The sequence below is a fragment of the Seriola aureovittata genome, chromosome 13 (assembly GCF_021018895.1).
Source record: "Seriola aureovittata isolate HTS-2021-v1 ecotype China chromosome 13, ASM2101889v1, whole genome shotgun sequence".
In the NCBI taxonomy this organism is placed as follows: Eukaryota; Metazoa; Chordata; class Actinopteri; order Carangiformes; family Carangidae; genus Seriola; species Seriola aureovittata.
The window spans coordinates 4,521,432-4,547,454 of record NC_079376.1 but is presented as its reverse complement, the minus strand read 5'-3'; the positions used below and the strand labels follow the sequence as shown (position 1 = coordinate 4,547,454).

General features: G+C 41.9%; 2 protein-coding genes across 3 annotated transcripts; one reads left to right on the top strand and one right to left on the bottom strand.

Annotated features, from left to right (window-relative positions):
• Positions 1-1,515: 1,515 nt before the first annotated feature.
• On the bottom strand, positions 1,516-20,880 carry trmt61a (tRNA methyltransferase 61A). The gene is made up of 4 exons (XM_056393131.1): positions 20,722-20,880; positions 18,891-19,236; positions 10,921-11,187; positions 1,516-2,252 (listed from the first exon to the last, which is right to left on the bottom strand). The coding sequence occupies exons 2-4, from the start codon at positions 19,219-19,221 to the stop codon at positions 2,011-2,013; spliced, it is 840 nt and encodes a 279-aa protein (XP_056249106.1). The 5' UTR covers positions 19,222-19,236; positions 20,722-20,880; the 3' UTR covers positions 1,516-2,010.
• Positions 20,046-26,023, top strand: ckba (creatine kinase, brain a). 2 transcript variants are annotated; one of them, XM_056393130.1, is made up of 8 exons: positions 20,046-20,083; positions 23,287-23,474; positions 23,598-23,752; positions 23,838-23,970; positions 24,616-24,787; positions 24,897-25,020; positions 25,197-25,386; positions 25,638-26,023. In XM_056393130.1, exons 1-8 carry the CDS (start codon positions 20,061-20,063, stop codon positions 25,814-25,816), a joined length of 1,164 nt encoding a protein of 387 aa, XP_056249105.1. In that variant the 5' UTR covers positions 20,046-20,060; the 3' UTR covers positions 25,817-26,023. The 2 variants fall into 2 exon arrangements, with proteins under 2 accessions (XP_056249105.1, XP_056249104.1); XM_056393129.1 differs by lacking the exons at positions 20,046-20,083; positions 23,287-23,474 and adding exons at positions 22,017-22,169; positions 22,583-22,784.

Sequence of the window (26,023 nt, the reverse complement as noted above, 5' to 3'; positions counted from 1 at the left end):
GGGTGTCCAACTAAAAAATAAAAAAGTGGGACTGATTTAATGAGATATGATCAGAAAAAGAAATGTGAAAGTCCAGTTTTTAAACAGTGAACATTCGGAAACTCTGTCTCCCATTTATGCTTTGGAATAAAACCCCTCCTAAAAAGACAAATGAGAACACCCAGAGTCCAAATCAAATACAGCAGTAATGATTTCCCGGTACGTCTCCGTGCACCGGATCTCCCCTCTCACAGAGAGGAATGGGAAACCTCAACCGATGCTTTTGGCGGTGCAATCGGTCAGGTCGGTTTTGAAAGGTGGCGGTGACCGTGTGGAAGCTCTGCAGCCAATGTCTCTGCCTTTTTTGGCGTGGAGGGATTGTAACTGCAGGGAGACACTTGTAAGTTAACAAACATCAAACATGTCTAGCATTTCAAAGGAGAGCAGTAACAGAGCGATGGCTTTATAAAAGGAGGGTTGTTTTTATGGACTGTAAAGACTTCACGACTGTAGTCGGATTAAAAGCAGGTGGAAAAACACCACTCTGTTTTTGCTTCTAACTTTTTGCATTGTAAAAAACCCTGTATGTGCATGAGCAAAAATACCAAACACTTCCTGGACCAGCTCCTCAAACTGTGAAGATCTGATGCTTTTCTTTTGTCACAAATTATTAGTTAACTGAATATTAGTAAAACAAACTATTTGACTGATCACCTTGGTTATAACCGGATAGTAACAGAAAAATGTATTGACCAACTGAGAAAATAATCGTCAGATTAATCGATAATCTCCTGGATGATCATCCCAGCTGGATGATGCTCTTTTTAATGGCATGTGACGGTTTTCTTAGCCTGATTATATCATCCATTTATTGCTATAAAATTGGTTTTTGGTGGATTCTTTGCCAGTTCTGTCTTGAAAAATAAAATTTGAACTCTGAGACTTTTTCTTGGTTAAATAAATGAAAACATTGGGAACACAGAAAAGGTTTTAATTTAAAGGAATAATTGAATATTTTGGGAAAAACACTTGAGATGAGAAGTTTGATACTTATGTGTTTTCTCAAATATGAAGCTAGAGCTAGCAGCCAGCTAGCTTAGCTTAGCATAAAGACTGGAAATGGGGAAACAGCTAGCAAAACCAACCTACCAGCACCACAAACTAACCCGTTATACCTTGTTTGTTTAAGCCGAACAAAAACCTAAGTGTAAAAAAAACAAGTTGCACGTTGACAGGAAGTCGATTATTTATCGGAGTCTCGTCATCGCCGCCTAATTTTTCAGGAGAAATGGATGTAAAGTCCTAAAACTACAGATGCTAAAATCATAACAGCTTCTAGGGCTGCATGTCAACAAATCTGTCTCCATGACAACTCAGCATACATTAAAACGTATTCTAAATATACTGATTGATTGATTGATTGATTGATTGATTGATCTGGTCGGTGATTAATGGCACTTTAACAGGTCACATCAGCTGTAGAAGGGATTAAACCTTTGGTCTTTCATTAATAGGTTTTTCTCTTGCTGCTACGTGTTGTTGTAAAACCGAATGAGAAAACTTTATTTATATTTTCACACATTTATTGTATTAACTTGATACAAAAGTGCAGAAAAAAAATAATAAAAAATTAAAACGTCTTCTTCCCCCTCAAGTGAAAGCAGTGATTAAAAGGAATTTCTTATAAAAGGGGAGGCAGGTATATTCTTCTCAAATGAAAACATTGTCGACTTGAGTTTTACTCTTGCTTGATGCAAGCAACAAACCGGCGCCAAGTGACAGGAGCACAAAATTATATAACACAAAACTGTAAATCCTCTTGGCGCCGCAGTGCCAACCGGGACCTGGAGGAACCTGGTACCCCCCCGCTGGATTATCGCAGCGAAACACACTAGAGCGAGGCACGGAGTGTGGATTATACACTAAATTAGAGAGAAATCACTCTGCGTTCGGAGCTTTAGGTTCTCGGTTTGGTTGCGAAGGTGAGGTAACCTGTGTGACCTGGTATTTCTCTGGGAGGTGTGGTGGTCTTCAGGGTGACGGAGGCGTGGTTTGGTCAGAGGTGGGAGGAGGCGCCTTCTCATTGGCGTCAGGCTGAGTCTGAGCGGAGGGGTCGGGGCCGAAGTCGGGCAGCGCCAGGGAGACGGTGCGAATGTCGTGGACTCTCAGCAGAATCTCCAAGGTGTTGATTTCCTCGAAGCCCTGATCCGCCAGAGCCTCGCACGTCCTCTGAACCTGCTCGATACAGGGAGAGAACGAAGACACCCGACCTCCTGAAGAGAGAGAACAAGACAAAATGATTATGATGAGTCAATAACAAATATGTCTCCTTCATGTGGGCGAATGGAGGTCAATCTGAATGTGGAAATTCAGAAACGAGAAACACAAATTTAAATTCTGACTAAATGAGATAATTGGTTTCCACCAACGATGAGCAAATGAGATCAAAAAAATTATTAATACTTTTTATGATCAACATTTTTTAAGCAATAGCTGTTCAAAGGGATATTTCAGGTTATGTGGTTGTATGAGTTAGTCATGTGTAGTCGGTGCAGGAGAATCAGGTCAGGAGACACGTGTGGAAACACCAGCACTGGCAGAGTGATGTGTTGCAGTGCACGGGGCCAGCAGAACAAACATCTTTAATGTACTAATATTCTATAATTACCTTTAATTACCAAGGTTTTATTGGTAGAGGTGGAGTCTGTCGTTCCTGCATCCCATGCTAACTTTGCAGATTGACAAACTCAGCACAGGGAAAACAGTGGAGCTTGTAATCCAGTATGATTTTATCTCGCTGATATTAGGTGTACGGTTTACTGTTCACTCTCTTTAAACTGTAATATTTAAGTTAAAGCTAATGCTAACCCAACAATGCTTCACATTAAAAGCATTCATTTGGTGGAATACATGGTGGCTTTTTATTTAGATTAGTTTTAATATAGCAAGGAGTGATGATGATCCTTAACTTAACTACTAAGCAAAGTAGCTGCTCAATAAGTTTTTCCTGCTGTTACTACGGTAACCACAGGTGCTGCTAAATCAAGCAGAACTGACATCTTATTCTGGGTCAACCCATACAGGTGTTTTTACTAATATTGCCCAGTTAGACCTCGTTATGGTTGTCTTTGGATATTTTTAGCTGTAGCTATCCAACACTTGCTCAGAATACTCTCTTGTATGTGAATCAAAATAGGATAATGTTGTACATGTTGTTTAGCGTAATGGTTTTTATGCCTGACTAAATGACGACTTTTATGTAACTCTGGATATGACTGCGCTTTTTCCTTCCCGTGATCATTTTCTGAAACTTTAAGAGCACCTTCCGGTTCCCTGGTGAAAGTTTTAACACTCGGCTTTTGCATTTCTTTTGTGTTTAGAGGAAATTGCTGTAATTAGATTTTTGTCTATATTACTTGGATTATAATTCAAAGTGTATCTTAGATTTAGAGGTTGTGAAGTTAGTTGAATTTTAGAGACATGGTGAGCACCTAGCTAAACTTTCCAAGCAGCTACGAAGCCAGTGATGTTAAGGGTCCATTAGGCCAAATTCAGACTATGTGGTATCAGTCAGGTAATATCCAGACCCAACAAATGTGGGATGTTGGTAAAGATTTTGGTTAACGGTCATGCAAGTTAAGATGTGACGTCTGAAATGTCTAAACTGATGACTGTGATCACCCGATCAACTCAAAAGACTAAACTCAACGTTCCCAGTCATGTGTTGGCAATCTGCAGGCTCATTGTGTAGCATTGTGAACCCTGCATTTAATTTACCCGCCCTGCAGCTCTCCTGACCTGATTCAGGACGTCCTAGCTGTTATCTAACATGGTTGATGTTTCTTGGCAGGTATCTTAAAGCCTCTAGCTGCTCCAACAAGCTGAATTGGTTTTGTTGCCAATAGAAGTTACACTGGGTTATGTAAGAAGTCTGGGAAAATACCACAGGGCTTGCTGAGGAATTAATAACAAATTAAACACTGTTATTGCCCTGAAGGAGTTGATTGCCCCAGCATGTCACGTAACTGAGGGTAAAGAAGAGATGCTCACCTGCCATATCTATTGTAAAATCTAAGCTTCTCTCTGCTACAATCAGAAACAATAACAACTTGATGCTCTCCACAAAAACTGGGGTGATCTGAGAGCATCTGGGATCTGAACCATAATTAGGAACAGATACAGCCCCGGGAAGGAGAGACAGTCATTGTAATTTTACTCTCAGAGATCACGGCAGATTCCAGGATGTCTGTTCACCATGTTCTTTTGAGGCCAACGAGAGCAGCTCCAACTCCCGGGGAAAGAAGGCGCCATATGAGTACATGAATAATACTCCAAAAGATTGCACAATTTACCTCCATGCATGGTTGTTCTGGCCGAGACATGACCACGCTTTGGGGCGAATCAAATCCGCCTCAAAGCATCACATCACAAAAGGAAGGTGTGTATTTGTGGTTTTTTCTCTGTGTGTCGTCTCAAACAATTATGCCACGGACAAAGACAAATAATCTAAACCAGATTTCTAAACTTAATCTGGACTGAGGGAGAAATTTAGTCTGACTCCAGGGGAAACCCGGGATACTACAACTACTATTAATAATTTGTTTTCCTTACACCACTTTCAAAGCATATCCTCCCTCTGACAAGGCAGGCCTGTGACCTGCTGGGCTCCAGGCTGAAGTTTGTGGATCATCAGGGGATGAGCCGGTGCTCTAATAAACAGAGATCCCCTTCCAGCCTCTAGTCTCTAAATAAAACCCTGCTGCGATCACAGCGGGAGGCGACAGCGAGCCGAGGAAACTTTCACCGGCTGACCTGAAGAGTGAAGAATGTGACTCCAGCTGGAGCAGGCTGTGATTAATTAATGTGCTAATTCATGGCTGTCTTTTTTAACACTTGTACTGATTTTGAATAAAACTTTTCTTTTCTGAGTCAAACTTGCCTTTAAAGAGCAGCTGGACGAACAATCCAGCTTGACGCTCAGGTTCACATCTGTCTCTTTGCAAACTTCTGCAACATGACATCGTTGTCTGTAAAGGTTTGCAGAGTCTTATCTTCACAACTCCACCTTCAGGCCACTTTCAGATCAGAGAAAATCACTAAATTCACATGATCCTGATTCTTATCTTCTACGATTCTTAAGTGATTCACAAATGCTAAAAATCATCCGTAGAGCAACGGGACAGTGAGCAGCACGCACAAAGTAATCTTGCAGTTTATCTTCAAAATAAAAAAAAGTGTTTGGATGTATTTTGGTTTTTAAACCTTCATATTTAGTTTTGCAAGACAAAGTGGACAATTTACCTTATAGCTCATCACCTACAGACTAACTGCAGAAAACTTCAACCAACTCTGGTTGCTGCAGTAGAGAACGTGTTCTCCACTGATGGACACATTAACAACAAATAATAGAGCACTCAACTTTTTCCCCCTCTTTATCCTCTTTACTCCAGAACACACACACACACACACACACACACACACACACACACACACACACACACACACACACACACACACACACACACACACACACACACACACACACACACACACTTTAACTGTTGTTATGTTTAATTTGTTTAATTTGCTCAGAGATAAAAGTTGTTAGATCCTGTGTAAGTGATACAAACCGCTGTGAGGTGTTTTAGCAGACAGCGGTTTGTATCAGTTACTCTGCGATCCCGGATAGTAACACACAACCCAATGCATTGTTGTTTTTGGTCTGAACTCAAGCTTACACTGTGTCTACAGAGGCTTTGCAGTGACAACAGCAGCTTCAGTCCTCCATCTGTATCTACACGGGATGTGTTCGGGCAGATACTGCTACGTAGATCACCTGATTGTGACACACAGCCATTATAGTTGCGTGAGTGAAACAGGAGACAGAACGCAGCCTGTGTAAACAGTGTTGAGTTATTCAGAACTGTCAAATGCCCATTGTGATGGATGGATGAAAATACTGGTCAGAGTTCTGGGTTTTCGTCCAGAGGACTGTGTCGCAATGTGAACATTTAATTCACTTCTTAACATTTGAGAGGGGAATACACAGCGCTGCCATGCTGCTGCAGTATTCATGGGAAAACTGAGAGAAGAGAAGCTGTTCATTTGTCATCAAACCTTTAAGTTCACGTGACACACTGCAGAGTTACTTAAAGAAATACAGATCAAGTCTGCAGAGAGCAGCCTTGTTCCGCCCAGTTCACTCTCTGATAAACATCACAGGAGACTTGGGGATGTTTCACATAGCACTCGTTCCTTCAGCTAACAGGACCAGTGTTCTCCCTCCCGACTGCCATAAACACAACTCAGTCGTCTCCCGGCAACCAGCAGGAACACACAGGGAGGGGTCGGGTTGATTATTATACAAGGGCGTCTCGAGCAGTCATTACGAACGTCGACTATCAAACCATATATCCACAGCGGGGATCTTTACCCGCATGAAACTGTGGAATGACTCCTGATTGTGAAGCTCAGGGTCCCTGCGTGTTTGTTTTTGAACTTGCATAATAAGACTCCTAAGTCTTTAAGGGGGCAGGGAGGGAGGGAGGGTTCGGCTCTGGCAGGATTCAGAGAACAGCTGAATGCAGGGCCGGGCTCCGGGCCAAAACACTGGCAGAATTACAACTTAGAGGAAAAGAAGAGAAATATTTCACTGCCTCTTGTTTCACACTCTGTCCAGTGCAGTTAACCGACTCTCTGCAACTTTCTCTTGAGCTTGAGAAAAGGTCTGTAGTCACATTAATGGGATTATCTGGCCAGAGCCAAAACGATTACTCAATTAATTCATTAGTCGATGGAGAGAAAAGACAATCAACAAGTTTTTTGATAATTGATTCATCAACAGTTTGAGAATTTGCCACTTTTCTTTGAGCTTAGTTTTGGACGTTCCGGTTGAATATAAAAATCTGTGCGAAAACACAATCGATAATGAAAATAATCGTAAGCTGCCGCTCCATTTGTCACACATATATTATTATTTGTCTGTTTACATTTTGGCACATTAGCACCATTAACGTTAAGCAGAATTAGCTATTGCAGGTTCCTGTTTGCAGCGTACCTGTGGATATACAGGAAACTATCACTGGATTATTGTTATACTGAAGAAAATGTAAAACTGTGACGACTGTCAAGCAAGTTCTGCAGTTGTATGGAGTTTTTTTTCTATGATTTCTAAGCAGATTTATGGATGTTGATCTGTGACGGACATCTGAGTTACTGATATCGCCAGAATAAAGGACCCACTCAATCTAAAAATATGCGCCGCGTCTGTGCGTTCAGATTTGACTGAGTTATGACACTAGGAATAAGTCCAACGTTAATGCAAATTGTGGCAATTGAATGTTAAGTGTTTTAAAGTAAGAGCTGTGTGTACAACTCCCGGTTGTTTTTACTCTGCCTCACGTTGCTCCCTGCGCGGTTTGAAAACATCTGGTTGGACTGACATGCAGAAAGAGTAGAACGTGAGTTTTGTCTGTGGCTGAATGGATGAATTTTACACTTCACATGTTGATCTCAGCTCAAAGTATCTTCCTACCATGAAGTGCACGACACCTCAGACTCTCTGCAGGTTCACTGTGTTAACTTTTCGATGTCTCGGTCTTTGGCTGTGGAAGCGTTTTGGAGCAGCGGTTCTCAGCTTGGCTCCGACTCTCTGGGGAAAACATCCAGTGCAGCGGGAAGTAAATCAAGCCTTATGGAGCCACATTCACCAGCTCTCTCCCTGCTGCATAACCCTGTATGGTCATGGGACTGCTTCGACAATGGCTGCACTCTATTTATCTGTATCTGTGTGTGTGTGTGTGTGTGTGTGTGTGTGTGTGTGTGCGTGCTAGGGTCAACAGCTCATGAAAAGAATATGTAGCAGTGGCACCATAAAAGGGAGTCAGAGAGGAGGTGGGAGAGAGTTGCAGAGCAGCATCTTCTCTCCTCCTGCATTCTTCTTCATATTGGGGATTAGTTTTTAAATTCATGCTGCATTTATGAGCCTAAGGAATATTAGCTTTCAGACTCATAAAACGCCGATCCTGTGCATCTCAGCAGTGTCGAGTCACGCACTTTTTTTGAGAGCCAATTCATTGGATAAATTGATTTGAGTAGAAGGATTTTGTTGTTTGTACTGGCAGCATGTGGTATTGTTTATTTAAACTGTCGTGACACAAAGTACTGAGGAGTTTTCCTTCTATAAAACCTGAGAACACTGAGGGACACTCAGATTAAAACAAACAGTCACAGATCTGATACCAGACTGTTAATGGAACCAATACTGACCTTGCAACAGATCCACATTAAGTTACGTTTCTGACAGTGTCATAAAATGTTGTATTCCCACCATTCACTGAGACATAATAGCCCACAGACTCAGGCTTTAGTGTCTGGGTGATATCCAAAATGTAATATCTTGATACAGGTCCAGGCAAAATATTGCGATATATGATAATATCGTTTCAGGTATAAGCGATGCTGCTACTAAACAGCAGTTCAAAGTTTTATTTGTCACAAGCCAAGGTGCAATGTACAGTAAGCAAAGCAGTGAAATGAGGGTTGGACTCGGCAGCAGGACAAACTGCTAAACTGATACGATTTTTTTTCCCCAGTGTTAAGAAAAATATTGCATTTGAAGGGAAATACCGCAATATTCAATATTTTAAAATACATAGAAATGACCCCGTATAAGTTCTAAGTTGAGGTATTAACATTTTAAATTCAGGCAGATAAAGCTTTGGCATCAGGAGAGAAAAGTTGGATCGGTGCATCCTCAACAAATGCTAGAAAGACAGGCCTCACTTCCTCAAACTCCTGCAAAGCTTCTTGACTTCTTTGAAGAAAAAATGGCCGCAGTGCTAAGGGGTCTGTTGCTATGTGCTCTGCCTGAAACGCACAGAATCTGAGTTCACCTCTAAACACAGACCACCTGGGTGAGCTGCCAACCTGCCCGGACATGCTGCTGGTCCTGGTTGTCACAGAGACCTCGACATGCTTTATGCCTCGCCGGCTGACTTTATATTGTTCTCCTGTGACCAGGAACTAGCACATGCACACAAGGACAAAGTTCACGGGAGCAATGCTGGCCAGGATCGATGGTTGTTCTGGGCGTGCAGCGTGAGGGGCCGCAGCCTGGGGGGTGGGGTGGGGTAAATTCACTGGCTGGTATTTTAAAATGTGTTCAGTCATAGTCATGTTCCTGCTGCGCCAGGTCGAGTCACAGGAAAGTCATCATCGGGTGGTGCTGAGTGTGACCGTATTGTACATGTACCACTGCAGCCAAACACCTTACATTATATTAACTCAACAGAACACCACAGTGGTCTTCAGTCATTCATTCATCCCGGTAGTTAGCTCTTTATTTAGAAATAGTGTTGAACCTAAAATGGGAAATTTGTAAAAGATAACATTTTGGTCTCAACTACAGTTTAAAGTTTAAATACCCTGCTCAGACATGCTGAAATGCAACATTTAGATGATCTGCTCCACTAAACTATCAGTGTAAAGCAACCTCATGATGTTTCATATGTGATAATAACAGCTGGACAATGTCAAATGTTTCCCAGAATGGGCTGAAAATTAAGTCAGACCACAATTTTGCAGCTTTATTTTCAAGTTATTATGTAATGTGGAATTATTATATCGCTAATTGAGAGATAAACAAAATGTATGCAGACCTTTTTCTTCGTAATGCTTTTGATTTCAGAGGGATGGGTTACTTAAATTGATGCTGGTTCCTGGTTGGTCATAGATATAAAACCAATAAAGTCTTTGTGTGTTCATTCATTCAATCGTTTAACGTCAAACATTTTTAGTTTAGGAAGACATCTGTGAACTGTAGTTACAGACGACAGGTTGAAATGCTCTGAAGAGTCGGCCACCTGCAGCAGAGTGAATAAAAAAAACACAGCTGATACTAGTTGTGAAACAATAAGGTGTAACAGGGAACTCTGAGGAATTAATGGTCTCCCTGTAAGCACCTCTCTGTATGCCTCTTACACCTGGTGTGTTTGCCAGTTTTTGAAGCAAATAACTCGCAGTGCTGAGCATATACTGACTCACTGCTCTCGACAGGTCTGCTTACTGTCACCAGAGTCAGAGCTAAACCTGCAGAAGCAGCGTTCAGAACACATCTGGAACAAACTCCCAGAAAACTTGAGATTTGCTCCATTTAAATCAAGACTTTTCTACATTTAATAAGTTAGAGCTTTAACAATTTATTCATATCTTGAGCTACAGTATTTTTTTATGCTCCTGTTTTATCTGTTTAACCCTTGTTTCATTTGACACTTCTACACTGTGGGTGCTGAGCGTTCTCCGTTTCGTCCTGACAGAGCTCAGCCTTCATGCCCTCAGGTGCTCGTCTTTACGTTTCTTTAACAGCTGCACGCACGCGCACGCACGCACGCACGCACGCACGCACGCACGCACACACACACACACTTCCCTGGTGCCAGCAACACACAGTAAAACCTGTCCTGTCTAGTTTGTATTCATCTTAGAAATGTTTCCAAAATACAATGTACTTTATTTTTCAAAGACATAGAGACCATTTCACACACCTTCATCTTCTCATGCTTCAACTGCTGCAAACTATCAATTTATCATCTCCAGACTACAGAGCTCAGCCGCCAGGCTTTTAACAAGATCCAGAAGAAGTGACACATCATGCCTGTTGAATCGTATATAAATGTGTCTTTATATAATTGCCTGGTGTTTCTTTACTTAATGTCTTTTATATTTTACATAAATCACTTTTGATTGCCTTGTTGTTGAAAGGTTGAAGGTTGTTTGTCCTGGACCAACCAGAGGCAGTGAACAGCCTCGATCTCACACCAATTCACTTTCTCTACTGGTGAACAGTTAATCTGCCTTAAATTGTCTTATGGACAAAATAAAGTGAAAGCCATTCCTACATTCTCACCCCACAATTTGAATAATAATACAGGTGCGTCTTACCTTGTTTCTTCATAGCGGCCTTGGCATGCTTCACCGCCTCCCAGGGGCTGGGGATGTCCAGGAAGACTGCATCTGCCACTCCGGTCACCCCGAACCCGTCTTTGCACACGTCCTGGTTCCTGACGGTGACCAGGTGATCCACACGGTGCTCCTTGAACTCCTCTGCCACCTTCTCCGCCCGCTGCTGGTGAAACTCCACTGTGTGCAGGTGACCCGTGGGGGCGATGGTACGCAGGATGGCGTGGGAGAGAGAGCCGCTGCCTGTACCTGCAACGCAGACGCCACAGGGAGGATGAATGAGTCTGGGTACAGCAGGGAGTTAGATTCACTTGGAGGCTGCAGAGAAATTCTGAGACAACATGATGGAAAGTCCATGCACAGTCTTAAATCTACTAAAGGAGCTGGTGATGAACAGCTGCATGTTTGATTAAGACACACTAGAAGTCCACATTAAATTATCTAGCTTACTGCTTGTTTGTGCATTTGTACACAGTGTGCCTCAGTGTCCTTGCTGGTGTCAAATATTATTCAAAATGACTTATTTTTGTTGACCCATTCTCACAGATTCACTAATCATATACAAACATTAAACACCAGTGTACATACATAGAAATCTGATGACATTAAGGGGAAATAAGAGAAAAGACGGAGGTAGAGGTGTGTCCTTACATCCTAAAGGTATCATTTATAGTTGTACTTTTTTCCCCCTATCAGTCATCAAACATGCAGCGTAGGGAATGCCACAATTATAGCTTAGTTAGCTGTGATGTTTAAGTCCTCAAGGACCACTGCGATGGTCACACATGGTATTTCACTGTACGTGAGAGTGTCTTAATAACACCCTACTGCCAAAAACAAAATGACTTATTACCTAATTCTCGAGCTGTTGCAAAATCTAATTTTAACACATTTGAAATAAGTCACAAGCACGAAGCACGAGGAAAGACAAAGTACCAGTGACATGCTGACGGGATGGTTTTCGGACGCCCAAACATCAACGGCCTGGACACAGATTTTGACCAACATTACTATTTTATCAGAACTCAGAACTGACTTTGAGATCTATCCTCCAGCCTGACGCAGTCCTAACAAGAAGCTCACAGCTACAACACACACCCACATTTTCACACTGCTGCTGTCTCTCTCTCTCCCTCTCTCTCTCTACTCTGGCTGATAAGTGGATGCTACATTTCTGAGTGGGCCATCTTTGCCCGGAAGCAGCCTCCTGCCGTACACAATAGCCGCTAATGTACAGTTTGTGAAAGAGTGATGTGAGTGTGTGTGATTTCACAAGAAGAAAAATAACTTCAGTCATGTGACTTGCAGAGAAGGGCGGTGGGGGGGTGGGGGGGTGGAACGTCGCATCTAGAGCCCAGCTAGACACCATCCTCCATACCTCCTCCTTCTCCTGACGTTACGTCACCGCCGCCTTTGTTCGGATGGCGACAAAGAGGGCAATGTTTACCCCACAGCAGCACTTTGACTTGCTAAAACCTCACACTGCTGCACCAGATGGTCTGGGACTGGAAACAACAGCAAATGGGGAAACTGTGGACCGATTTTGTCAGTTGTAGTAAACCAAAGGAATGAGGATATACAGATGTAAGTAAGCAGATATAAAGTTAAGGAATAAACAACATCTGTCCCATATAAAAACCACAGCAGCAGAGACAGGAGGAGACAAAGAGCCAGTCACTGTTTATAATAAGCTTTTCACTTATCAATACCTCCACTGGAGAAGATGTCAATATAGTGTTAATATGTATATATATATAATATGTATATCTCCAAAACAACTTTCAGACAGATTTCAGTGAAATTTGGTGGAAGGTAAGACAAAATATTTTTCAGTTCAAAATGTATTACTGTAAACTGGCAAACCAGAAATCACACTGATTCCATAAACTGGTTATCAATTTCACATTAGAGGTGCAATGATTAGTCAATTAATTGATCAACAGAATCAGAATCAGCAGCTTAATCGTTTCATTTTTTCGAGCTAATATACCAAACATCAGTTGCATAGAGTGGGTCGCATAAAACAAGGAATTTGAACTCATCTCTGAAATCAATATCTGAAATTATAAACAGGTATTTTTCAGTATGTTCTGACATTTATAGAAAGAAAAATAATCAGTGGATTAATTGATTATGAAAACAATCATTAGCTGCAGCCCTGTTTTACATTAAACGAAACTCCTGTCCTGTATAACTCCTGATACTTAACTGTCAGTGGGGCCTACACATTGTGCAACTTTAAACTGATAAAGACATTATGTGTAAAGCTGCAACTAACGACTAGTTTCATTACAGATGAGATCAGTAAATTGCTATGGATTATTCAGTTAATGTCAGAAAAGGAGACCCAAGATGATGTCTTTAAAAATGTCTTTAAGATCCACAGATATTCAATTTACATTAAAAGTAAACTGATGAAAAGGCTTTATCAAATCTTTACAACTAGCTTGTTAAATGGTTTAAATGATTAACTGATTATCAAAAATAGCAGATTTTCCTGACTGACTGTTTGATTAATCAGCCATTTCTTTCAGTAACAATAAACTCCTGCAGCATTCAACATATATGTGGCTCTGCAGCAGCTTGATAGCTTTAGATGGCAAACTGCAGCCTCACACTCTTGTACTGTTATATAGCCTGAATTTGACTTTGTTAGAGAAGCGCAAACAGACCCATAGATCGATAGTCATCTGTAGAGCAGAGTACAGATTACTGTTAAGAGGAAATGGCTATGTGGCTCCAGCAGAGGTTTGTCTGAGTGATGGGTACCAACAGTCTAAACTCGATCCGCATAAACAGACGATCAATCAGCACAGAACCGACTCTGGACCTCAGGCTTCACGCCAGGGTGCTGACGGGTTCAGTTTCCATCCTGGTTGTGCTGATGTAAAGGATGGAAGACGGCCAGGTCCACCAGAAATACACTGTACATCAGCAGTATTGTGCAAAATCACGTCAGATTTGTTTAAATAAGAAATGAAAAGTGAGCTCAGGGCACAAGTTTTTAACCTGTCTTCTAAAATTGGCACCGTTATTCATCAGCGGAAGCATCCGAGTACACAAAGTGCATTTTCCACCCAAATGGCTGATTCTGGGAGAGCATGAATTTGATAAAAGGGATCTGGCTTTTTAAGTTGTAAGTGCGTCAGTAACCAAAGACAATACTGAGAATATGAGGCAAGTCAGTCCTAAGAGCAAGCAAGGACTGTCAGACAACCCAGGATTGCTTATCATTGTTTGCATTCATTTGCAAGCTGCAGCACAGTTTACTTCAGGTTGGGGATGTGTGCGTATGACACTAAGTACTGGTTGTGAGTAAGATTAACAAAAACATGAGTTACAATCTGATTTGACACAAAGAGGAGGAGGGACACATGCCTCAAGTGTTAGTTATGTGGAGATATTTTACAAGCACAAGCACAAAACAATCCCCCCACACAGCCATGAAAACCACAGAGAAATCTGAGACACACCCTCTCAGAAATTGAAAATGTGAGGTTCAGACAGCAAGTCTGTGCAGCTGACTAACCCACTGTTGGAATTTAACATCCGATTTTTGCTGCCCCAGTTTTATGGATAGATATGTTATATGTTAACATCTTTGAAACTGGCTCTGTGAGGCTCTGCACAGTTTGAGCTCATGAAAAGCATCAAACAAGTTCATCACGAGTGTCTGGAACCAAATTTCATTCAATACTTGTTGAGATTCACTCAAAACCACAAATATCAACATGCTAAACTAAACTGCTCAAAAGTAAAAATCATAAATAATCATGACGTTCAAAAACGGCCTTACACTGTATTTACCTACTATGTTAAATGCATTAGCCGGTGTGCAGCTGGCCAATCTTGCACAAGCTTGTGTAACTGAATCTTTCTTTTCAGTCACGCTCAGAAAGCCACGCCTTGGAGCATTGTATCAGTATTGGCTCATAATAAGTATTGTGGTATTGCATCTGCTATAAATGATTCATACTACCACTTCGGAGGTGTAGCTCTGTTTGATCTGTTGGACATGTTTCATAAGATTTGGAGCTGGTTTTAAGGAGGTGGCAGCCACAATCACATTGCTTCTTTATTACGGATATGATTTTAAAGATATAAAAGTCATGGGACTCTCTATATCTGTCCTCTCTAGTTTGGTGTGCAGTGTATAAATCAAATGATGATAAATAACCCTTGAATGGGAGCTTTGATGCAAACCTGTGACTGATATCACCGTCTGTAATCTGCTCTCAGAACAAGACGTCAAGTCAATGGGCAACTACTGTCCGGGAGGAAGCCGAGATACGAGAGGAAAACATGGTGGGGGAAGGGAAGCTGAGTGTGATCTGTTGCTTTCTGTTCCCCTGTCTATATGAAATACTGCGCAGCGATTGGTTGGAGGAGAAGTAAAACCAGGACAGAAGTCAAAGAACTGAATTTCCCCACAGGCAATTAAGAAATGAAAGTGAGAGAGTAGTTCTCCCCCGTCTTTAACCCGGTTTGGTCTCTATCGATTCAGGAAAGCATTCAACCCCTAAACGTTGTTGTTGAGATGCTGTGGGTAGCTGAAGCTGCTCTGTTAGATGGTGGATGTGGCTGTGTGTTGCCATTAGTCAAGTCTGACCAATGTGGGTTTTCAAAGGTTGATGATATAGATATTGATACACATATTTTTGTATTTAAACTGCCAAATTCTATTTTATGCCCCAAGAACTATATGCATCTGATGTAAATCACAGAGGTTTATTTTTGTCAGTATGAAAATGCAACTGCAACAGCAATTAAACCATCATGAGACCAAGTTTATGAAATTCTATCATGGTTACAAGAAAACTTATTTTTCCCTCCCCCATCATATCAGCTGTGAATTAAATATCTAATCCAATACTGGGGCCACTGTATTGGCAAACTGATCTGTTATTGTAACTCAGTAACAGCTTCATTGCTGAATTATTTATTTTTTATTAGTAAATGTCTATCAAATAAAAGTCGTAAAACCCCACAGACCAAAGTAAATGTATGCAAAATGGTTAGTTTGTCAGGCCAAGTCAAAAACATTCAATGCATTTACAATAATGAGAAACAGAGAAAAGGAATAAAATCTTTGGATCCTAAAAACTGTAAATAAGCAAATGTTTTGGTATTTTTGTACTTAAATGACTGGTAACAGTGTGGTTACAGGTTAAATGAAATCCAACTTTGTGTGTGTTTTTGTGTGTGGCAAGAGAACAGGGCATTTGTAAAATCTTGTATTCTGCCATGCCGCTTCCTGTGCTGCTCTTCAGTCAAATTTTTAAATCGTCAGCATTTAGGGGGCACTTCTAAGTTCCTCCTTCTGTTATGGAGGTCATTAACATGAACAGACCTTGAGGTGCGGTGAATATTTGCTGAGTATACTTACACTGGACCTGTCTGATGTGAAACACTGATACAGGTGTGAAAAAATAAAACATGCAGTCCATAATTAGCGTCAAACACTCAGCCAGCAGGTTCCAGAACAACCTGCCTCCAAGGTGACTCCTCTACATATGACTGAATGCTCCTTCAGGAGGCTCAGCATGTAGGTTGAGTGAGAAGAGCCAACAAAATTATCACCTCTAATCTCTGCATGTGTATACAGCTCACTGACCAAAAGTCTCCCCTCCACGGGACAGCACACACTGGATATAGACTAGGCTGAACATTATGAGTCACCACGGTGCCGTACAAACGCTGATTAGCACCTCATCAACACATAATGACACTAAAGTGTTGTTATGTGCAGCTAATGAAAAGCTACATTCGAGAAGTAATTTAATAAACCAAGCGTTTTCATCTGCTATTCAAACCATTATTCCTCTGGATTTGGATATGATAAGACTACCAGAGTGGTGGTTTTATTCTAATGCATTCTAATGCATTTCCCATTGAAGTGAATGGAAAAATGGTCTCAGACTTTTGCACCCCAGTGTATGTGCACACAGATTATTAAATATACATAAAGACAGAACCAGAGTAATGTGACACCAATGCAGATGGTGCAGCCCTCTCCATACTGCTGGTGCGTGTGCTGACTAAACAGATTTCCTACTGGACTCATTCATCACCTCTCCAATCTCAACTCTCTCTCTCACACACACACACACACACACACACTTTTCACTCAGTACAATCAATAACGTGACATGCGCAGGGCTGCCAGCAGTAAAACATGATGAAGAACTGCACCACACACACAAATATCCTCTCCCACCCCCCACTGCCCTAAGACTGGGAGAAACTAAGAAACCAACACACTCTGAGTGATTAAATAAATGGATATGGAAGATGAAGGCAAAGCAGAGATTGAAAGAAATCACAGGGGGAAATTAGAGGCAGGACAAAAAGTGACAATGTCAATAAATAAAGAATAGTGTTACATAATTGTCTTAGGCACATCTGTGGCTTTCCCGCGATGTTTAATATAAACAGCTGAGGTTCTGTGTGAGAACATCTGGAGAAGGTGTGAGCTGTTGTGGGGGGAAAAGATTTGAGGCCTCACTAAATAATAAAATATGGGCTGCAATAGAACAGAACATCCCATGCCCCACCTCCACACGCATGATGCTGGTGTTGGGTAATGAAACAAATCAAAACCTGAAAATTAAATACAGGGTTTCTTGGAAGTGAAATGCAAATTTTTCCACGTATTTCAACATGCAAAGCTGCACAGGGGCAGTTTTAATCAGGCTGAAGTGGAACATAGAGGGAAATGATGTTGATACTGAGAATTAACCAATCAATGCTGCTGTCTACACAGGAGACGTTTAGCCTTCAATTCCCCATCGTCCATTTCATACGTGTCAGACAGAAAAGACACGCCTCTGTCGTAACTATCTGCACAGGCTGTGTTAAGGTTTGCACAACCCAAAGTACATTTTCATGCTTCAAGTCTATTTCCTTCCATTGGGCTCTGCGGGCTGCAGAAACATGGGGGACCAACACGCATGCATCCTGTGTAGACACTGATAGAGGGATAAAGAAGCTGCTTTCACTTTGCTTCTTGTGCAGAGGTTGTCTCATTCTGTGTACACTAATGAGTCACATCTTTGTAGGGATGAATGATATGCAAAAAAAACATTTTGCAAGTGTTTTGCCTGATATTTCGATTGCAATATGAGTCATGAGTTCAGTTTGAATAATCAATTCTGCATTTCATTTTCACAGAAATTTTTTAAAAAAGAATGATAATGTTATTTCTGTTGGGGCTTGTACCAAACAAACACTTGGCCATATTTTGATTTTGATTATATTTTGATAATTGTGCAACCCTACATCATAACTTAAAAATAAAATAAGTTTGTTTCACAGCATAATGTATTTGATGTCCTTTTTGGAGCGGCCTTTTTTGGGTCAGTAGTCATTCTGTGAAAGCCTCTTGGAGAGCAAGATACAACTGTTTGCACATCACGCTGTGTAAGTCGAGTAATGTGCAATTTGTGCAGGGACATAGACTGACACAAAGATCCCAATGTGCATGTTGAATTCATAAGAGAGATGCTGGTGTTAATTGGCTAGCTTGCTGACTACTAATGGTGGCTCATGAACTATTCTGTTCGCTTGAACCATATATTCCTTGTCTTATCTACCTTGTGATTATTTGTGTAAAATGATTTTGGTCATTATTGCTGAATGCCTTACTTCTGTGGTGGCAGACAGACAGCTGCAGGTTGTTTAACAGGTAAAATCAGTGTTAGTAATAAAGCTAACGAGCTGCAGCTTCTCATAATTGTTGCCAATGAGTAAACACAAAACACCAATGCAATCACTTGTGTGCTAAACCCCTCACATCTATCCAGCCGCAGCTTCTCTGCACCAAACTATGTGATATTTTTTCTTGATTTAATCTGCATCTGTGTGGCTTTTAATTGTTTTATAAAATTCAAGTGACAACAATGCTTATTATTATACAAGTATTACATCTGACATGAATCTGAATCAACCCTCACCTGACTCGCAGACAACGGATCCCGGCTTCAGCTCCAGCATCATGGTGATGGTGGCGATGTCTGTAGTGTAGAGGATTTGTGTGCGGTGTGGCAGGGAGACTGTCCACAGCTCCGGTGTGGGGTGAAGCACTTGGACCCACCCGCCTTTGCTGCAGGTGACCTTTGACCCATAACGCTGACCAATCAGGTCTGTCGAATGACGAATGACTCCGTAGCGGGTTTGCGTTTGGGCACCCTGCTGCACCTTGACCGGCATCATGGAGTCGTGGCTCAGGTAGACGATGGCGACGTCCCCGTCCTGAATGAAGTCTGAATACTCCACAAAACTCATGGTGAACAAGTCCCTCTGCAACAGGGTGGTAGAAGATGAACTCAGGTTTTACTTCGTTTTAATCAATACAACAAGTCAACACTATCACACTATCAACAAACAGTGTGCTTAAAGTAGACAAGGACAATCTTCTCAACAGCATATTTCAGGTCCATAGCTCTTTTGAAACTTTTTCTGACATGCCTGGAACGGTCTTCTTGATCATAAAATTAGAGAACAGAGAACAGAGACATTTTTATTGAGCTGTGCTTGTTCTCACGCTTGGTAACTTCCTCGTTTATTGTTCCCTTTACCTACACAGACAGCAATCAGACATAAGCCGGATTCAAGTGACAAGTCATGATGACAAATTGTTTATTTTATTTGTCCTGGCGCCTACATTACCCATAATACAACTGGACCACAGGCAGTTAAGTCAGAGATCAGGGTGTTCCTTGCTTACCTATGTCACTTCAGAGTTATCATCAAGTTTACAAATTGGAAATAGCATTAAGAGACATAGAGACACAAAACATGCACAAAGAGACAAAACTACCAAAAGGAGGCACAAAATGACCAAACAGACATCTCTTTGAATCTCATGGCTCTTGTTCTGATATAGGGTTGGGGGCCTTTAGCATGTATTTAACATTGTGGCTCGTTGCCGTGGTAACAGCTCTGCAGCCACAGTGGAACATCTTTAATTTAGAATCAATTTTGAAAGATAACGGTCGTGCTGACCGTTATCTTTCAAATGAAGCATCTTTCATACTTGAAACCCCCATTAACGGTCGTTTAGTATAATTCCTAAACTTCAGAGAGAGAAGACGGATTTACTGAACTGCTTCACCAAAGAAAACATGTCGGACAACTTAGAGAATATGTGAGTGACATGAATGAAGGCTACTGCTGTTCAGCTAACGTTACATTTCTGATATGTGTTGAAGAAAATATGGGTTTTGTGTCGAAGTCTGCTTCCACTTCAGACAACGTTAGCTTCCCGTGATTCGGGCTATGGCTTCTAAGTTTTGTTTAACTTAGCCGAAGAAGAGATGCCGGATGGGAAAGATTGTTTAACGGATAAGGGTAGCTTTGGTAGAAAACATTTGGCCCAAGGGGAACGACAAATTAACTAGGAAAGATATACTTCGACACAACACTCGAATTAGGTTTTCTGTAACGTTAACCACCGAGTTTAAGGACAACATCATCCTAACTGACGCTAACGTTAACTGGCTGATTCACCGTTGTTGCGAACGGTTAGCTAGCCAGCTAACGTTCAGTTAGCCTATTAGTTCAGTTATTCGGTAATCCTTTAAATACACTTTGGCATAACTTAATTTATAACCTCAAACGCACAGAGTCACAGTGCAACATGAGCGAAAGCCTATGTTACTTCACTTACACGCATTAATGAATTTTGTGTTTAACTTACTTCTAGCTAACATGCTAACGTTAGCGACCGTTACCGTTCGATGTGTTTAGCAACGCAAAAAGAACCGTTGGCGATTCTCGACCTACCTTCTGCAGAAGTGTTTTCCGTTGGCGTTTAATACGAACTCAAAATGTGGTCAGTAAACGACAATTCCTGATCTTAATGCCGTTCTGTGTGCATGTGGACAGCACTGACAGCTACCCATTCATTTCCCACACACGTGGTGTTGTTTTCAGGGGAAGTTGAGTCAACGAGGCCGGATGGAGAACTGGGTCACGAATCGGCAACCTCTCTCCGCACACAAAGTCTATTCACAGGGGCCGTACAGATAATTTATAGATCTGCGATTCTATGGCGACAACGCAATTTTTTGGCATTTACTGAAAAATAGTACGAGAAAGCTATTTTCTGTTGAGTGCTTTCGTTTGTAAATTAATGTTACACCGTGTTTATGTTGTAATTGACAAAATAATCCACAATTTCATCACCAGTAAGTTAAATGATAGGTTCACAAATTTTCATGTCTGTCTTAAAACAATAGAACACTAAAATATATTTGCTTGCTACCCAGTTCCTATCCTCAAGTAAAAGTACCAAAACCAGTTTCAAAATACATTATTGCAAGAAAGAGTTCTACTTGAGTAAAAGAACAGACGTATCTGCTATACCATTTTTGTGAATCTTTGGATAATATAACCTCTAAGGGCCTCAAACGGTAATTATTTGATTAACTTAAATGAATTAAATGAAACTATCTGCTGGTGATTTATTTACTGGTAAAGCTTGTTTTAAACTTGTGACAAGGGGCCAATAGCTAGACACAGTTTTTCCTGTAAAGGGTTGCAAGCCAAAAATCACGGCTTTTCTTTTAACTGTGTGTTTGGTGTTGGTAAACGTATTATATTATCTCTAAAAATCTTAATATGAAATGTAACTGGTACCTATGGCTCTCAAATAAAATGTAGATGAGTAAAAAGTATAATATTAACCTCTGAAATATAGTGCAGCCAAAGATCACAGTATGGGAATACTCAAGTGAGTACCTCAAAACTGTACTTAAGTACTTAAGTAAATGTACACTGCACTTGCCAGTATCTTAATATCACAAAAGCTAATCGCATTTAGTTTGATTAGTTGTACATTCATAGATTTACATGGTACATAACTTAATTTCAACTCAACTGTGGTACAGCAATCCTGAAAAAGATTAAAGTTGTTGGATCGGATCATATAATCTGATTTTATTTGCAAACTGAGAGTTATTGTTCAAAAATGTGAATTGGGAGTGAAAACTCAGTGTGTAGAAGGAGTCCCCACTGGAGCCGAATCAGCGCGTCCAATTGAATGAATGGACTACAAATAGTGACCAATGGGAGGAGAGATGCTCTGCTATAAATTACGATCTCAAGCGTTCAGGCGGACCGGAGAGCTGTAGGAACACTGCTGGTGGTTTGTGAGCTCCTCGGCCGGAAAAATAGGGATCTTTGTATCTACCCCTGGTAGTAGTAGTAGTCCACAAATCCGTCAACAACAGGTAGGAATTCGTTTAACTCAAATTCCGACACACAGAGAATATCTTCAGTTTTTTTATGATGTACGCAGGGCGGTAGAGACAGATCATATTGGCCTTCTGAATATGTCGCTTTTCACTACAAGGATTAATGTTAACTCTGGAGTAGTGTCATGAAATAATATAAAAGATACGATCCATAACATGTCTGTGGAAAAAGTAACTGCCGCACATTTCTGCATCTATTTAAATGCATTCAGGACGCTTTGTTCACTGCAGGATACTACACGGTTTAAGTGCAGTAGTTTAGTTATTTAGGCTAAAATTTAACATCTGTAATGTCGGAATGAGCTGTAGACTTGATGCTAACTGTCCGCACTCAGCAGTCAGTTTGTTTCGCTGCTTTTCACCGTGTCTTCCCTCCATCCTCCGCCCAGGGATCAGCCATGCCTTTCGGTAACACGCACAACCAGATGAAGATGAAATACGCTTCGGAGAAAGAGTTCCCGGACCTCAGCAAACACAACAATCATATGGCCAAGGTCCTGACTCCTGCTATTTACGAAGGGCTGAGGAGCAAACAGACACCCAGTGGATTTACTCTGGATGATGTCATTCAGACTGGGGTTGATAACCCAGGTAAAAAACCAAGCGGCTTTTCGGCGGAACAGCCATCTGTTCTGCCTGATCGACCGCGCTTAATGGCCGTAGCGGCGCTCTGTGCTTCATGTTCCTGCGAGGGAACACTAACAGCTTTTTGCACTGTGACCTTGCCGAGGGGATAAACTATCACCAACATTTACACACATATGGAGAGCTGAACAGTTAGAAACACTGTCATCCTCCTCCAAATGGGCCTCCGTTATCAGAGCAATATTTCCCAGCTTTATAGCAAATGGTAACGATTACCAGTGTTGCATAATGTATGCAAGGCAGCAGCTGATAATCCATTGCTGCTTGCAGTTTTATTACAGTTGTGACAGTTTGTTGTGCAGAATATCAGCTGCATGCAAAACTGAACAGTGTGTGGCTGCTCTCATGTGTGGATCAGGTTTAAACCATTCAGAGAATTTAGATATACCTGTTAATTGAAGTATGGCAGGTGACTTGTGCTCACCCTGTAGACTATGTCTCTGTTTAGCTCTGAGAATATGGCCAAGCTGACCCTGAAGAGGCTGTCAGCTGTCGACGAGTTCCCAGATCTCAGTCAGCACAACAACCACATGGCCAAGTTCTTAACCCAGGACATGTACAGGATGCTGAGAGAGCGGGCTACTCCCAACGGCGTCACCATAGATGGTGTCATTCAGACAGGGGTTGATAATCCTGGTACAGTAACACAGTCCCATCCTGAGACCCGATGACACTCAGCACATTGAGTTAGTGAGGATGTAAGTTTGTCTGTGCGTTTCCTGTCATTGTCTCCTGTGACCCTGTCAACTTTGTGTGTAGGCCACCCCTTCATTATGACTGTGGGCTGTGTCGCCGGGGACGAGGAGACGTACGAGGTCTTCAAGGAGCTGCTGGACCCCGTGATCCAGGACAGACATGGAGGATACAAACCCACAGACAAGCACAAGACTGACCTCAACCCAGACAACTTGAAGGTACTGCAGCTCACTGCCATCATTTAGCCAGGCTGAATGTGACAGTGGAACTGAACATGGAAACTAACGTATGTCATCCTCTAAGGGCGGTGACGACCTCGACCCCAACTACGTTCTGAGCTCCCGTGTCCGAACAGGACGCAGCGTCCGTGGGTTCTGCCTGCCACCACACTGCAGCAGAGGAGAGAGACGTGCTGTGGAGAAGCTCTCCATTGAAGGTAAAGAGGCCACTTTAACCTGCAACTGAAGAAAGTTGAGTATTGACAATGCAGGTGCTTTGCTTCTGTCCATGCTGAGCGCATGAGTTACTGGCACTGACTGACATCAGCACTTAAAGCCATCATCCAGACAGATGGAGACGTGGCTCCAGCTGAATGATTGTGTTATGTAAGAAAGCTGGAGTACAAGTCTGTGGCCTGATTGATGCCAAGTGAATTCATTAGTTTGGCAGTGGGGGCCCTCCAGTGGCAGTTGATGGAATAACATAGCACAGAATAAATGTAAACTAGACTCAACTGTGTGTTTACACTGATACTGAACACACTGGTGCTGCAACTAACTGCTTTCAATATTGATTAATCTGTCATGCCCATTTACTTACAGCATAAGGCAAAAAAGAAGAAAATTCTTGTCGTTTAGGGAATTACTTATTTTTTGCTTAAACGACTTTAACAATTAATACATTATCAAAATAGTTGCTGACTATTTCAGTTCAACTAATTGTTTCAGCTCCACAGTACATCTAATCTGTCAAACTGTTCCTCACAGGCTTAAATACTGTGTGGCAGTGACAGGACTTAGTTTTGCATCTTGCTCTAGGTTTTGACATTTATGGTTTTAAAATGTGTATTTCCTCTCTGCAGCTCTGGCCTCTCTGAGCGGAGACCTGAAGGGGAAATACTACGCCCTGAAGAACATGACAGATGCCGAGCAGCAGCAGCTCATCGACGACCACTTCCTGTTCGACAAGCCAGTGTCTCCTCTCTTGCTGGCCTCAGGGATGGCCCGTGACTGGCCTGACGCCAGGGGCATCTGGTGAGGCTTCATCTTTACTGCCATGTCAGCCAACCTTCTGTAAATCTTTCCACTGGTAGAGCTAATTTTGAAGGAAGCTGAATTCCTCTTTTTCTGCCTCTGTCTTAAGGCACAATGACAACAAGACATTCCTGGTGTGGGTGAATGAGGAGGACCACCTGCGTGTGATCTCTATGCAGAAAGGAGGCAACATGAAGGAAGTGTTCAATCGCTTCTGCACCGGACTCACCAAGGTTGGCAGGAAACGGGAGCTTCATCAGTTTCTTTAAAAACAAGTCATTAATCTGTCGTGGGAGGTTTTCTGTTTACATGAGTCAGACTCAGTGTTTAGTGTAAATTACTGTGCTTTTATTTGACTTGTATTATACACAGTACAAACACCTTATCAGCCTGGTTCTCTTGTGTTTAGATTGAGACCCTGTTCAAGGACAGAGGCCACGCCTTCATGTGGAATGAGCACTTGGGCTACGTCCTCACCTGCCCATCCAACCTGGGTACTGGCCTGCGTGCAGGTGTGCACGTGAAGCTGCCCAACATGAGCAAACATGCCAAGTTTGAGGAGATTCTCAAGAGGCTGAGGCTCCAGAAACGTGGAACAGGTACAACAACCTGCACATTTCTTTACTCTAGCCAATCCTACTGCCTGCATCCATGAGTAAAGTCAACATTTATGACGCCTGTATTAGGCATTTGTATTTCTGTATTTTAAACTGTTAATTTAAGATCAGTGAAAGCATCTTTCCCCAAAATGTTGGATGTACATTAATGTAGACTACAATAAGAACTTCATCCAGCAGTCGGCTGAACATGGGTCTGTGTATTAAGTTTTTGTTTGCATTCTTACCACCAGGCGGCGTGGACACGGCTGCTGTGGGCGGAGTCTTTGACATCTCTAACGCTGACAGACTGGGCTTCTCTGAGGTGGAGCTGGTGCAGATGGTGGTTGATGGAATCAAGCTGCTGATTGAGATGGAGAAGAAGCTGGAGAAGGGCCAGTCCGTCGACGACATGATGCCCGCCCAGAAGTAAAGCCATCCTGACACCCACCCCATGCCATTCCCCCTTCCTAATTCTCTCTCCCTCTCCCTCCCATCTCCCCTCTGTCTGAATGAATGTTTGACTCTGTCCTGGAATGCACTCTGTATTATGCAGTTTGGATTTGTTTATTTAAAATGAAATGGTTCCTGTAAGGTGAGGATGGATTTGAAATAAAATAAAGTTCTGGTTGAAGTTGAA

What these genes read in the sequence shown, in the direction of transcription:
- trmt61a (XM_056393131.1), bottom strand. Translation starts at nt 19,221, where the DNA reads ATGAGTTTTGTGGAGTATTCAGACTTCATTCAGGACGGGGACGTCGCC. An exon ending in ATCCGTTGTCTGCGAGTCAG is followed by an intron (nt 11,188 to 18,890) that starts GTGAGGGTTGAT and finishes TCTGCGTTGCAG; the next exon opens with GTACAGGCAGCGGCTCTCTC. An exon ending in GGCCGCTATGAAGAAACAAG is followed by an intron (nt 2,253 to 10,920) that starts GTAAGACGCACC and finishes CTCTCTCTTCAG; the next exon opens with GAGGTCGGGTGTCTTCGTTC.
- ckba (XM_056393130.1), top strand. Translation starts at nt 20,061, where the DNA reads ATGTCGGACAACTTAGAGAATAT. An exon ending in TCGGACAACTTAGAGAATAT is followed by an intron (nt 20,084 to 23,286) that starts GTGAGTGACATG and finishes GTCTCTGTTTAG; the next exon opens with CTCTGAGAATATGGCCAAGC. An exon ending in GGAGAAGCTCTCCATTGAAG is followed by an intron (nt 23,971 to 24,615) that starts GTAAAGAGGCCA and finishes TCCTCTCTGCAG; the next exon opens with CTCTGGCCTCTCTGAGCGGA.